We start from the raw sequence: 16,235 nt of genomic DNA, 5'->3' as shown, positions 1-16,235 counted from the left end.
TATGGAGCACTAACATCTGCACAAGTGAGAAGTTTTAGATGTGCAGACTGTAGTGAATAAATTAGTATACTCTACACTTGCCTGTTGAAGTTCTTTCTTACTAAGGGATGGCTCATAAGAAGCTCCTTCTTCAGACTGATTGATGCTCGGAGCTGTGCCATTTGCCACCATGTTAACAGCTTCTGCCTATTACAAAATAAAAAAAATAAAAAATAAAAATATGGAAAAATCTCTTTTCAACATTAGAGTGCATTTTATCGTGTGTCTGTGTGTGTGTGTGTGTGTGTGTGTGTGTGTGTGTGTGTGTGAGAGAGAGAGAGAGAGAGAGAGAGAGAGAGAGAGAGAGAGAGTGTATGGTGCAAATAGTAATTAGTTTTAAGGATAATAAAATAATCAAGTGACAAATGAATTAAAAACCCTGCAACTTACTATCATTTTTCTGCAAAAGACACTATAACTACAAAATAACATAGGCAACTATTTGTTGGCAAGTAATAATCAGTCTGGAAAAGCAACATCCATCATCTCCATCTTTACTATAATGCCTATAAAGCCTAAAGCAGATTGTACTAATACGAACACTATTTTCAGAACAAAGACCACCAACAAATTGTTTATGCATATTAATCATTTTTTTCTGTAATATAACTTAAATATATTTTCAGCTAATTATATGTGACATTAATGTGAAATGGCAAACACTCACCATAGCTTTAATTCCCTCAGGATACAAGAATTTGTTATAGAGGGAGTCAACTGTATCATTGGGCTCAACATCACAAGCTCTTTGTAGGAGTATTGGACCAGTGTCTAGCCCATCATCAGCCCAGAAGACAGAGAAGCCAGCAACTTTGTCCCCAGATATCAATGTCCTAAAATGCATATTTCACAATTGGTGCTGCTCATTTTAATTATTAAAATTTTTTGACTAACAATTAAATTATCACCAAGTATAATCTATTCTTGGTAGGCATATTTAACGTTGTAACAAATCATTATTACATTCCAAACAACTTTGTGAGTCGTCGTGTGGTTGGATGCCTCAGATACAAAATATATTTGGCAGTTAACAAAATTAATAGCAACAGTTGTCAAGGTGATATGAATACTTTTAGTTAGAATCTCTTTCAGTAAATAAAAATCAAGTATAAATTGCACAGTACAAAATGTTAAAAACTGAAATAAAACTAAGCTAACTGGAAAAAGCACGAAGAAAAGATGTTCGAAAAGTTCCATCCTCTTGAAAGCAGGATCACTGGACAGAACACTTGCTCAGTTGGAGCAGATGTGGGAAGGAACTGACCTTGACCTTAAGAAGGAAACAATCCAAGATTTCACTTTAAGAGATATAGGGAATGACACAAAACATAAATTTTGACGGGAAGACATTGAACTGAAACACATTCTTCCTGAATACAAGTTCAGTGCCTTAACTACCTGGTGGACTGTCACAAGCATTGGTTCTATATGCAGCAGGATGAAGAACTGTCGGTATCTCTCTTTATAAGTCTAAATTACTCCAACATTAGAGCCATTGACATTATGCAAGGTGTACATATGTGTCTTGATTTCTTCAAATGTGTACTGCGATAATTTTAGTTGTGATCCTTTCTGCGATGCACAATCTCTTTCTCAAAGTAGATACTAAACTGAACACTCATTGACACAAGCTATATTTTTTGTTGTAGTTGCATAGCTGCAAATAAATTTCTTTCAGTGTATTCTTATTCACACTTAACAAAGTCAATAAAAGAAGATACCTTGCCATATACCTGAAAAACTTGTCAACCTATGAGACACTGCTTATAAATCTGAGTCAGTATCTCAAACAAATACTGCAGGCAGAAGACATTGTTTGTTTGTTCATTGTCTTACACATCTATCATGTTCTGGTTTGTAACATATATATCTGTTGCGTGAACAGACCACTGGAGTAAAAACAATCTGAAAACCATGCCAAAATGGGAAAATTGTCAGATATGCAGTACTATTCAACCAGTGATTTTTTTTTTTTGGGGGGGGGGGGGAAATTGGGTGTAGTGGTGGGGGAAACACAGCATACTACTGTCTTAAAATGTTACATACAAACAAAGTCAGAATCTTAAATTTCCCTTCTGCACATTAACCAAAAACAGAAACAGATCAAAATGGAATAGTTGAGAGCCACTGTTGCTATCTACAACTACATAACACTCTGCAAGCCACTGTAAATTGCATAGTGATGGTACATTTACCAAAATTACCATTTTTTGTTTTCCTAACCCATTCTTACATTGTGTGTGGGAAAAAACAACTGTCCAGATACCTCTGGTTATGCCCTAATCTCTCTTTATCTTTTTCTCATAATCTCTATGTGAGATATACATTTTTGGTAGCATAGTGGATGTACAGTCTTCTTTAGATGCAGAATCTCTAAATTTACCTACGAGGGTTTCGCAAAAACTATGTCGACTTTCTTCACAGTATTTCCATATAAGTTATCTGCACATTTCTATTACACATTAGCATGGGCTATACCAACATGTTAAGATCCTATCATCATGTCTCTGAATTTGTTCAGTGTCTGGTGTCAGGACTCCAGATACTGTAACAATTTCTGGTGTACTGTGTGTTATTTCTTTTACAGATGCACAACATCCAACATGTCTAAGTCTTCCATTCGCCTGCCCTACTACTGATTTTAGATGATTGTCTCATTTCATATTCTTTCTTAGTATTACCCCTAAGTACATTATTTGATGAGCTCAGGATGTGATCAGACACCAAATGGAAATTTTCTCCAAGTATTCCTGCAGTTCCTAATGACTGTCCAAAAATGACACTTTTCTGTACACAACTGCATCATCAGCAAACAATCTTACAGTGCTACTGATCTTATCTGATAAATCCTTTATGTACAACAAAAACATTAGAAGTCCTAGTAAACTTTCTTGCAGCACACCTGATTCTACTTTCATTTCTGTGGAAAATTTTTCTGTCCAGTATAACATACTGGGTTCTACTAGACAAATATTCCTTGAACCCTTTAAATATTTGTCATGGTATTCCATATGATCATATATTGGTCAGTATTTGATGATGTGGTACAATGTTGATTGGGTTACAGGTATCTACAAAGATGGAATTGACCTTTTCACCTGCATCTACTGTTAGCAAGGTGCCATATATTAATAAAACAAATTGTGTGGTTTTTTTTTGCTGAATCCATGCCAATCCTTTGAGAGAAAGTGATTTTCCTCCAGGAATTTTATACTGTCTGAGCTTCTAATCTATTACCCTTTTTAGAAAAAAAGAGTACATTGGATTCTTTTTCGGCAACATGGGTGTGATGCCATGTGCTCTTTTTTTAGTCTTACTTGTTTCTCAGTAACAGGATGCTAATACTGATATTACTCATTTGTGAGTCTGTGCATCAGTCAAACATTGGTAAGGTGATAGTCTCTTGCATGAACACATTTTTAAATGGGTAGGTTATAATTTCTGCTTTCCATCTGCTGTCATCAGTTTCTGTACGAGAATGACCCACAAGAGCTTGAATAAAAGTTGGATCTGGGCATTAATTTTATGTATGATCAGAACTGCCTATGATTTTCTAATTAATCTTTTACCACAATCTGAGTGAAAATTATTCTAGGTTTCATGCATGGCAGTTCTTAAGGATACACGAGGTGCTATTAACTTTTCTCTATCAATATCCCTGCAGTCTCTCATGTAGCAAGAGCATAGTAGTCCCTGTCATCGCAACAATGTGAGTCTTTACCATCTTTCATTACTTTACTTGGAATGTACTTATGCAGGCAGCAGTTTACAATGTCTTTCAACTTCAAAACAATTTTTCTACATTTGCCAGATCTGAACTAGATGTACCCTGTTCATCTTTTAAATAAGGTGACAGTGACTCTCTATCAGTTCAGTCAGACACAAATACTCTCCCAGCTTTCTTAATGACCGCTTAGCCTTTGCTAAGTTCTTTAACAGCATCATCATCTCTAATCCTTCTTTCATTGCTGACACTCTTTAAAAGATTGGGTCTGTTTGTAACTAAGAGGTGAAGAATATTTATTTTGTATGTGGGCTACTGGAACAGTTGTTCAACGCAGTTGTCAGATAAAGTTTTCAGTATTACTTCACAAGACTATTTGTCTTTAGCACCAGTAACATATGCATAATTTTTCCAGTCTATGCTGGATGGGTTGAAGTCACTGCCTACTACTACCACTGTTTTTCCAAGCTACTGTGTTTAAGCTGTGTTTGAATGACTATGACCAATGTGCCTGAATCTGATAGTTGATAGACACACCCTGCTATATCCATGAGTTGCCAGATACTGGTGCACACATCAACAAACAGGCAAGAAACAACAACGACGCAAGGCGGGAAGACCACTTGCAGTCGGGACTCAAACCTACGCTAGAGTCAAGCAACAGAGCAGACGAATGGCAGACCTGACACAAAGCAACGTAGGCTACAACAAAGTGCAATGAACTTTTGACATGACGCTGTCAACAGACAATACAAATAGACACCATAGAGGAGTACCAATAAATAACAAAGCTCAGTCATTGGCAAGAAGTCATTAGTATGGCGGAAATAAAAAATGAACGCTATCAGATGAAGTACACAACTGACTGAGGGGTCGAGATGTGGTGGTATTTATGCCGGAAAGAGGGGCACTACTGGCCGGTGTATTCATGTGGCAAGTGCAGCGCTGTGGCGACACTGCCCTCTATCAGCCATCTAGATCCATTTGTTCTGATGGACATTCAACCAGTTCCCCCCCCCCCCCCCTCCCCAAATTGGTGCATACAGATGGAAATACCCCAGACAGAGCAGTGGGAGGTGAAACAAAGGTATGGATGAAGGTGCAGTCACATCGACAGTAACCTGTGGGGTGGAAGTGTGGTTGGCAGTGTCCAATAGAACATAGTTTGAGATGGGCATCCCAAGGGGAACGACTGATACACAGGGAGCTAGACAAGAGTGCCTGGGTGACAACAGGATGTCTGCAGTTGCTGCCCAGAGTTTTAGTCATTACATCACATTGGCATCCGAAGGCCATGAAAGAGGGGGCGGCAGAGGGGATGCTTATGTCAGAGGCCTAAACTGGTTGTGGTGACAGTGCTTGAGCCCCTTCTGTGTTTGTACCAACGTAACTCATCGTCCATGAGTGGACATTACTGTTGCTGGCGTCCAAGCCTCAGCACTCCCAGAGGAGCATGCCCACTCCACCGTGCCAGGGGTGTAACTCACGGAGGGATGCGAGTCAGGCTCTGACAGTGACGGTGTCAGAAGATGAAACAAGGTCTGAGGCTGGTCTCCACGGAGGAGCTCCACAGGGCTAGGATTGTTAATCGGTGTGATGCAATAAGTGCTCAAAAACAAAATAAGGGCTGTTTAGTGGCAGAGGATTCGACAGCTTTCTTCATCTGTTGCTTAAAAGTCCAGAGCAGATGTTCAGCTTCACCACTGAAGGAAGGGTGGAACAGGGGGCTACAGATATGTTTGATGACATTGGCAGCACAGAAGTCCTCAAAGGCAGAGGCCGTGAACTGTGGGCCACTGTCAGAGGCCAATGTGCGAGGCAACACATGGCCGAAACTTGGGATAAGGCAGTAATGGTGGCCCTGGTCGTGGTGGATGCCATTTGTATGACATAGGGGTACTTCAAATAAGCATCCACAATGAGCAACCCCATAGAACGTAAGAATAGGCCTGCAAAATTGAGATGGATGTGGTTCCAAGGGAGGCAAGGAGTAGGCCAGGAAGCAGAGGATTGAGGGGGTGCTGACCAGTGACGGGCACATGCTGTGAAACTACGGACTACCTTTTCGATATTGATCCCAGTCCAGTACACATGGCAGTGTGCCAGCATCTTCATGTGTTACATGCCCCAATGACTCCAGTGGAGCAAACGCAACACCCAATGATGCAATTCTGCTGGAATAACCACTGAATGCGCATCTGTCTCAGTATCCAAAAGGATGACACGATCCACAACCGAGAGGGAGTGAGAAAGCTGTTTCCAAGGGCGGAGCTCTGTCGTCAAATGATGAGGAGATAATGGGGCCAGCGATGGATTATATAGCGATGGACCTGCCACATGATGGGGTTTCGGTGCGCTGTGGTGGCAAGACACTTCGCTATAAGGGGAAAAACTGTCCTACATATGTTGGCGTTCAGCATCGATGTGGAGGCAGAGCACCTCCTGTCGGCTGAAATCTGGATCCAGGCCAGCCAGTAGATGGGACAACATTAGAATGCTGGGCTGTCGGTTTGTACCGGATAGTATAACTGCGGGGACAGGAACAATGCCCAGTGCTGGAGACATTGTACTGTTCATTCTGGGTGATTGGTGTGGTGTCACCGCCAGACACCACACTTGCTAGGTGGTAGTTTTAAATCGGCCGCAGTCCATTAGTACATGTCGGACCCGCGTGTCGCCACTGTGTGATCACAGACCGAGCGCCCCACAAGGCAGGTCTCGAGAGACTGACTAGCACTCGCCCCAGTTGTAAGGACGACATAGCTAGCGATGCACACTGACGAAGCTTCGCTCATTTGCAGAGCAGATAGTTAGAATAGCCTTCAGCTAAGTCAATGGCTACGACTTAGAAAGGCGCCATTAGTAACATTGCATGTATTTATGGAGTCTCACTTATATCGTCAATAGCGATGTACCAAGGATGGATTAAAGTTAAGTATTCCAGAAGCTACGTACTTTTCTTTATAGCATTCATTATGTATCCTGTTACAGACCTATCTCTTGCCTGCTAAACGCGTGCCTTTCGGCTACTTCCATGGCGTGGCTGTCTTGCTACGCCACAACAATTGGAATGTGGCCTGAATAACACCACCAACAGCATGTGATACGTTATTAGAGACAACTGTGTCCGCAAAAGGTAGACGTGGAATTTCTTGACTGCAAACACTATTGTCCAGGGTACCTTTTCGATTTGTGAATAGTTGCACTGTGCTGGGGTCAGGGTCTTGGATGCATATGCATGAGGCTGTTCAGGACCATCCTTATTCCTGTGGGTCAAGACTGCTCCGATACCATAAGTGAACGTATTGGCAGCCACAACCAATGCGCAGTCAGGACAAAAGGGCATGAGGCAGAGTGCGGATGTCAGCATAGTTTTCAATTTGATAAAACCCTGGCCGCAGGCACAGTCCAGATATAAGAGAACCCCTTTTCATGCAATTGATTGAGAGGTTGTGCCATGTGGGCCACCCGGGGTAAGAATTTAGAATAATAGGTAAGCTTGCCCAAAAATGCTTGTAATTCGGGTAAGTTCATTGCGCGAGGTAAAGAAGTGATGGTGGCAATTCTGATAGGTGGGGCAGATACCCTCTCTGGAGATCCAATGTCTCAAGCACTCCACCACTGGCTGAAAAAATCTGCCCTTTTCCAAAGGACAACACAGGCCTGCATCCCACAGAGTCGTGAACAGGGTGCGGAAGTTTTGCAAATGCTCTTGGTGAGAGAATTCTGTGACAATAAGGTCATCCAAGTAATTGACACAAGCTGGAATATGCTGTATCAACTGTGTGAGAAATCACTGGAATATTGCAGGGGCTGGGGAAATGCTAAGGAGCAAAGCTGGCACTCATCCTACGGTGATGATGCTGTGGTGGCACATGTGGTGGTGTGTGAACTGCTACCACATGAGGCCTTGCCACGAGTCATTCATTAGGCACCTGTGCAACGAATGAGCAATGTGCAAGATGTCCTGTGCAAACCTTTGGGTCAGGTGCCAGTTGAACCACCACATCCCAAATCAAGGAATCAGCAAGATGTAAACAACCACGCATGAGCAGCACCTATTAGATGGGGGGATGGGGGGGGGGGGGGGTCTAACAGCCTACGAGTTCTAGTCATTCCACCAGGAAGGAGGTACATGGCTCGTGTTGTCTGTAGTTCAACCATGCTTAGATGGTAAATACTGCAGTTCGATCGCATCCGCTTTTTTACTTTGTGCCAGGAATGGCTCTCAACAAAGGAAGTTTCCAGGCGTCTTCGGAGTGAACCAAAGCAATGTTGTTCAGACATGGAGGAGATACAGAGAAAGAGGAACTGTCTATGACATGCCTCGCTCAGGCCGTCCAAGGGCTACTATTGCAGTGGATGACCGTTATCTACGGATTATGGCTCAGAGGAGCCCTGATAGCAACGCCACCATGTTGAATAATGCTTTTTGTGCAGCCACAGGACGTCGTGTTAGGACTCAAACTGTGCGCAATAGGCTGCATGATGTGCAATTCACTCCCAACGTCCATGGCAAGATCCATCTTTGTAACCACCACACCATGCAGTGCGGTACTGATGGTTCCAGCAACATGCCAAATGGACCGCTCAGGATTGGCATCACATTCTCTTCACCGATGTGTGTCGCATATGCCTTCAACCAGACAATCGACGAAGATGTGTTTGGAGGCAAACCAGTCAGGCTGAACGCCCTAGACACACTGTCCATCAAGTGCAGCAACGTGTAGGTTCCACGCTGTTTTGGGGTGGCATTATGTGGGGCCGATGTATGCCACTGGTGGTCATGGAAGACGCCGTAACGGCTGTACGATATGTGAATGCCATCCACTGACCAATAGTGCAACCATATCAGCAGCATATTGGCGAGGCATTCGTCTTCATGGATGACAATTCACGCCCCCATCTTGCACATCTTGTGAATGAATGCCTTCGGTATAATGGCATCGCTCCACTAGAGTGGCCAGCATGTTCTCCAGACATGAACCCTATCAAACATGCCTGGGAGAGATTCAAAAGAGCTGTTTACAGACGATGTGACCCACCCACCACTCTGAGGGATCTACACCAAATCTACGTGGTGGAGTGGGAAAATCTGAACCAACAGTGCCTTGATGAACTTGTGGATACAAGAGGATATGCTACTGGGTATTAGAGGTACCAGTGTATACAGCAATCTGGAACACCACCTCTGAAGGTCTCACTGTATGGTGGTACAACACACAATGTGTGGTTTTCATGAGCAATAAAAAGGGCGGAAATGATGTTTATGTTGATCTCTATTCCAATTTTCTGTACAGGTTCTGGAACTCTCGGAACTGAGGTGATGCAAAAAATTTTTTGATGTGTGTGTATAAATAACAGCAATTTTCCAGTATGCGTGCGTGCACGCACACACACGCACACACACACACACACACACACACACACACACACACACACACACACACACACACACACACACACACACCATTAAAAATGGAAAAAGATAAATGCCATCAAAACAGTGCCATGCACAGATGAGCCGTTTCCTTTGATTTACCAACATTGCCATTTCGTTTGATTTACCAACATTGTGCAGAACTTCATTGTTGCACCAAGTGATATGGTTTGCTGTCCGGACCTGACACATGAAACCAACTGTGCAACCTTCTTGTCGATTTGACAATACTATGCCCCGTCAGCCGTGTAGCAGCAAGGACCTAGGTGCAGCAGTCAGTAGCCAGTCACATTCATAGCTAATTTGGTAGTTACTTTTCTACAGGCAGTGACACTGTTTAAGTAAACTTGTGATCATTGCTGATTTGCTAACAGTTACAGTGCTATCAATGAAGTGTAAATATGAAGGAGAGAAAAGAATTTTTAATAAGGAGTGAGAGGAGTAATTCCATTATGCAGAGAGTAAAGGTTAACCAATGTGCCTTTTTTTGTCAAATGTGGAAACGGCCTTGCTGCATTTGAACACCGGTTCCCATGAGCTCACCGAAGTTAAGCGCTGTTGGGCGTGGCCGACACTTGGATGGGTGACCATCCAGCCGCCATGTGCTGTTGCCATTTTTCGGGGTGCACTCAGCCTCATGATGCCAATTGAGGAGCTACTCGACCGAATAGTAGCGGCTCAGGTCAAAGAAAACCATCATAATGATTGGGAGAGCGGTGTGCTGACCAGCTGCCCCTCCTATCCGCATCCTCAACTGAGGATGACACGGCGGTCGGATGGTCCCGATGGGCCACTTGTGGCCTGAAGACGGAGTGCTTTTTTGTCAAATGACATTGTAACAGTACACGGTCAATAATCTCAAATGCCATCATGACACTAACCACAGTAGTTTCAGGAGAGACTCCTCATGGTTCTCAGTCAAGGAAAGATAAATTGCCATCATTAAAGAAAAAATTTCAAGGACAGGGAAGGGTTATGATCATGTTTACCAAGGAAACAGATTTAGTGAGATTGCTATCAGCGTATAATGTTCTAGGTACATTTTTATAATACTGGATCCAATAAAGCAATTTCTGCAAGAAAAGAGAAAATCTTTCTCTCAGGCTGATGACCCACAGTGGCTGTTAAATATGACCTTTTTACTGATGATGTTCAGGATTTACAAACACTAAATACAACATTACATGGGTGAGACAAACTTATTTCTGACCACATTTAGTGTACAAATTTCATAAAAAATTAAGACTCTATTGAAAATCCTTGAGACTAAAACATTTGCTCATTTCATATGTCCGAAGAAAAGCCTTCCTTTAGTTCAGGTGCAAATACAAGATTGATTAAATGGAACATCTGCCCCTGGTGAAGAAATAAATGATAGGTTTAGTGATTTAAGGCCACTTAAAACTTCATTTTCATTCTTGGAAAATCCTTTCTCTGTTGATGATGTGGAAGATGGCTGCCCCATTTCACTGCCAATTATTAAGGATTCACCGGCTGTACAGTTTGAGCTACTGGAACTTCAAAAATATGAAGGGCTAAAGGGTTTGAAATAATAGTGGTTGATCAACTGTTGAATTTTGAAAGAAGGTTCCAGAGGAAAAATATGCACTAATAAGAGTGTGTGCCAAATAACTGATTTCTATTTTTGGGACCACTTATATGTGTGAATCACTGAACTCAACACTCAAGTTTATCAAATCTAAATCTCAATATCAGTCTATCAATCTGCTCTATCTGATGAACATTTATGTGAACGTGTACAAATTGTGCTCACCAAGTATCAGCCACATTTCAAACAGCTCACAGCAAAAGTAAACACTCAAAAAAGCACATCATAAATGTAACTTCCAATTTCTTGATGTGTTATAAAATAGTTCAATAATGTTATTTTTAAAATAGTGTTTCTTCATTCATGTTAATTATTACTCCCTAAAAAATTTGGCTCACTTTGAAACAGCTCTATAAGTTTGCGGCTCGCAAAGGTGTAAGGTAAGTGGTCTTTGCTGGTTTAGATCTTCCACTTGGCTCCAGACCAGAGGGCCCCGAAGTGTTCTTAGAAGAATGCTGCAAATCAGCAGCTGTGCAGGGACCTCACAAGTGAGTCTGGCTACCTTCACCACTTCTACCAGTCTTTGGAGAGAGCTTTGATTGATTTCAGCACCCAGCCATGTCATAAGTGCCAACGTGGGCTATGATGTTCAGCTGAGTGCAATCTTTACTGTCAGTTGCTCCCAGGACAGCCTCCTTCACCTTAAGGACAATTCCTCCTATGAGACACACAGAATGTACATTTGGGTCATTCCCTACCCATGACACTATTTTCTGAAGAGGGGTCAACATGCATCTGACATTGGGATGTCTACCACCACCACCCCTCTTTCCCTCCATGGATGCCCTGAATCTGAAAGAGAAAAGACTCTCACATGAGCAGAAAGGGCAAGCTCTAATGGCTCTGTCTCATTACCAGTAGAAGACAAAAAGAGTGTTTGGTAGATGTGAAGGGCTAGCAGTTTAGTCATTAGTTACATACAACCTTCCTTACAAAAATACTCTAGATCTGAGCATGTCCTGTCAGCCACCATCAGATGACTGCTTGAAACCAGCTCCCGTAGCACCTTGCCAACAGGAGACCACACCAACTCTCTCAAGTGAATTTCAGTAAAATGTGCAACCCTTCTTGCAGAGTATCCTGTGTGCATGTTTCTCTAAGGCTAAAGAGGAGAAACAAATTGTGCAAGAGCCTGAAACCCTTTTTGTATCAGTTCTTGTGTGAGCTGTATCTGTTTTATCTGTTGTTATATGGATCAATTTCTCTATTTTTATTGAATACTGTTGAAATTAGTGTAAACGAATCAAGGCTTTATAACAAAGTAGTACAATGAGATGATAAACTATGTTTTCCTAAAATGGTACATAGCCAAATAAGTATCCAGCTACATCAATATAAGGAAATCAACACTATCCCTACTTCACAATTAATAGTGCTCTTTACTCTGACAGCCCATAACTCTTTCCATACAAAACTATTTGAACTAAAATCACATTCCCCTAATCTAAAACTGTATCAATGCTGATATATTAGCAGAATCTGTAAGTCTTGTCATCATGCAGTTCCATATTTGTGCTATGTGTAAATGAAAAACGATGCAGAACAGACTCGAACCAAGTGGATATTGACAAAAGAGTAAATATTACAAGACAACCCATATATGTAAAATTTTCTTTTTCGAATAATTGATTCAGGTTCTGTGCCCATAAAAATGCAGGATATATTCACTAACTCTCTGCACATAAGCTTTATCTGTAATAAAGTTCAAATGCAATTCCTAGTGCATCTAGATGCAGTGAACATGAGTGTACCACAAACATTACATCACAATACTTTTGCAAATTATCAAATGGTATTAATAAACTGCTGCCCCAACTCTCCCTGTTTTGTCTCTTTCCCGTAAACATATTCCCCAATCAAGGTTTTTAACTTCCTTTCATATTTATTTCATTTATACTAAGGAAAATACCCATATTATGAAGATACCTATAATTTTTTAAACATCTGCTTATTTAATGGGACAGAACAGACACTAAAGCACACTAATCTAACAATAAATTAAGCTTTCACAACTTCAGTATTCATTAAACAACAGTTAAAACAAGACATACTTACCAGTTTATTGCACTAACTCCTCTGTGCTTTGGTAATAAAGATGGGTGATAGCAAATGCTCTTATGATCTGGATGATTAATAACATCCATAGGAATAAACTGTGAGCAGAATGGCAACACATTAAGATCAGCATCTACACTTTTATATTTATTCACTATCTCTGCCAATGGCTGACCACCTTTCCTCCATGCTTTAACTTTGAATACTGGTGTCTTATCAGCTGCAGCAGTGGATGCTACAAATTGATAATAAGTCTCTTAGAAAGTTATTTGAACATTTCACAGCAATTGAAGAGCAAATTATATGAAAGGCTCATAACTACTGTTAACCTTAACTTAAACTCAAAACTAATATTAAAACAAGAATAGTCAATTTTGGCATTGGCAACCACAGTACATGGGACAGCAGTACACTAGTGTACTTCCTAATAATTACACTACATCACAACATCTACAATTAAATTCAGAATCTCTCCAAAGTGTCTCATGAAACAGGTCCAAACATACAATAAAGGTTTGAATATCATGTGAAAATGTAAAGCTTTGCGGCAATTTGTACTTTGGCTTATTAATTAATTTTACATATGTGGAGTAAATGCCTTTTGCCTTTGTGCTAATTTTCATTTTTATTCTAACCATTAATAACATGAATATTACATTATTCAAAACATATACTACTCCATATTGCAAAAGCAAAATTGCAAACATTTTCTGAAACACCTGAGAAAATGTTCCGGATGACTCTTAGACACTGTGTATAACGACAGACCAAAAAACTCTTAAAAATGACACAGTCTTAATATGACAGATTGAAATACCCATGAATGAACTTTAGAGAGTGATCATATTTAGTTACGTGTTTCAGAGATCATATTCACAAAAACCTTAAGATGTGGAACATGTCAACTGAACAAATGTAAAACATTTAGAGAAAGAGAGAGAGAGAGAGAGAGAGAGAGAGAGAGAGAGAGAGAGAGAGAGAGAAGAGAGAGAGAGAGAGAGAGGGGGGGGGGGGGGGGGGGAGGGAGAAGAGAATAAGAAGAAGATGGTTCAGCAATGTGTCATGCTTTAGAGCAAATTAGTCCACATTCCAAGTTAAGACGAAAGCAAAAGTTGATGACTGATGGATGAGTACAAATAAATTACACAGTAATATACAAAACATTATCCCAAGGTATAAAAAAACTCACAGATTTCACACAGTTAACAAATCAAATGCATGATGATTGTGTGTGACAATTTAAAACTGTGTGCAGGACTAAGGCTCGAACCCAGGCACTTATCTTTTGAAGGCAGTGTTCTGATGCTTAAGCCACTCAAACATTGATCACATCTAACTGAATGTGCCCAAAGCATGTACACGCGGCTCAAATGGCAGAGCACTGCCTATGAATGCAGGTATCTTGGTTCAGTTCCTGGTTTTGCACACAGTTTTAACTTTTGATGTATGATCAACATAGTGCATAGTGTACGCAAAGCAAGTAGTAAATTAATGTCATCTCAAACATACAAATGTTTTGATAATTGGCTCCTCTGCAAGTAGTTCATACCTGGACAATGATGATTAGTATATACACCACACAAATTTTACATCACAGTTAGTTACACAGACTGTAACTAACCATGGGTACTGAAAGAAGTCTTTAGTGTTCTTTGGTCTGATTAGGATCTGCGGATTTTGTTGCACATGGATTTTGCATTTCTAGGCAAACTGTAAAAAGTTTCATGTCTTACTTCTGTCTACCACTGTTCACTTTTTTCACTTTTACATCTGGTTTCCTCCATTACTTATTCCTGGGAGAGAAGGTAGAGTGTTTCTTTTCTGTTCTATCAAAAAATTAGGCCATCCTACAGACAGTGGATTTCTTTCAGCTACTGCCAAGTGTATTGGGAAAAAACATCCACCACATCTCAGTTACTGATTTTACTGAATGTGGGTTTCTTATTCTAATATGAGATCAAAAAGCAATCAATGGTGATCTTATTGAATAAATAGATCAAGATTTTAAACATGGCTGCAGCAGCAACTGTTAAAATTCTTCACAATAAAGGATGGCAGCCAAAAACAGTTGCAGGATAGAATTTTTTTATTACACATGTTGTACAAATGGAGATGATATTTTAATTACTGACGACGCCTTTTGGCATAATTGTTTCATTATTCTCCAGTGCATGATGTAATTTTAGTAAGTACTAAAGATTGTGTGCCTGTATTACTTTAGCAATTTCACCGTTATTTAAGCTTCTGTTTCTCACTTTCGTTGATATGGCTTTTCTAATGAATGTGTCTTTCTATTCAGGAAATGTACTTCTGATGAAGGTATATTTATATGTACCGAAACCTTGGTCAAGAATTTTAATAAAAAAATTCTATCCTGCAACTGTTTTTGGCTGCCATCCTTTATTGTGAAGAATAAATAGATGCATCAAAGCACTTGGTGCAATTCATGAGAAGCTAAAATTGTTCATTTAAGATTTCAGAAGAGTTTTATTAATGAGCAAGAATACTCCTTTCTCTTTTATTTGGTGAACCCCTATTATTATCAATCATTAAATGCTGTCAGAAACATTCTGTATCTTGTGACATACAACTTACATTTTTTGAATTTGACCATAAATCAACACATGTTTTAACTTTTATATTAGTTTTAGATGTGTGGACATACATTAAACTAAATAACAATACAACAACAACAAAATCATGGTTCTGAAAATCAGTAATTATGTTCTACTAAAGTATTGTCCATTAACCTAGTATTGTGAGGATGTTTAAACATTAAAATGTGTGTACCTAAAGGATCTTCCCTGTTTCCTTTGTTTGGAATTGTGAATACTCCAACAATTTTGTGTCCATCTTTCTTCAAAAGTCTGTAGACTTCAGCTGCAAATGTGCTCTGTCCAATCACAGCGATTTTTAATTTGTTGAAAGTGCTCTGAAATGAGAAAGTTGTAATGAAATATTAGAAGTTACAGTTGTGCACTGTAGGCCTATGCAGCAACTGTAATTTTACAACTGGCCTATTGTTGTTGATATAATGAACAGCAAGCACAACTGTTCTGCTTTCATGCAGAACATTACAGTATGACAACTGCTCATACATCAAAATCCAATGAGACTGAAAGTGTAATTCAATTACTGACACCTTTTAGACAATGTTACAACCTCTGCATAGAAGGATAACTTTGGTGCCTTTGTTCATGAGTAAATAATGACAAAAATTTTCCATTTCTGTGTATAGCTCTACTCCAATGTATCTTTAGTCATAGTTATTGTAAATACTGTCCTAATGAATTTTGTAAACCCATATGCAACTGTGTCAAAGTTGACAACAGAGATAACTTTCACAGTTTTAAGTCAAGAATTGCAAG

At 40.1% G+C, this 16,235-nt stretch overlaps 1 protein-coding gene across 1 annotated transcript in view; it reads right to left on the bottom strand.

The window, feature by feature from the left end:
- LOC126470481 (cytosolic 10-formyltetrahydrofolate dehydrogenase) overlaps positions 1-16,235 on the bottom strand; it is a 159,570-nt gene that overhangs the window by 106,695 nt on the left and 36,640 nt on the right. The window contains exons 2-5 of the mRNA XM_050098351.1: positions 15,658-15,799; positions 12,868-13,102; positions 707-872; positions 82-186 (exon numbers count right to left, since the gene is read on the bottom strand). Of these exons, the coding sequence (XP_049954308.1) occupies positions 82-186; positions 707-872; positions 12,868-13,102; positions 15,658-15,799 (648 nt within the window). The remainder of the gene's footprint in view (positions 1-81; positions 187-706; positions 873-12,867; positions 13,103-15,657; positions 15,800-16,235) is intronic.

The sequence above is a fragment of the Schistocerca serialis genome, chromosome 3 (assembly GCF_023864345.2).
Source record: "Schistocerca serialis cubense isolate TAMUIC-IGC-003099 chromosome 3, iqSchSeri2.2, whole genome shotgun sequence".
NCBI lineage: Eukaryota > Metazoa > Arthropoda > Insecta > Orthoptera > Acrididae > Schistocerca > Schistocerca serialis.
The sequence above is the reverse complement of the archived record's forward strand: the minus strand, read 5'-3'. Positions and strand labels throughout refer to the sequence as shown.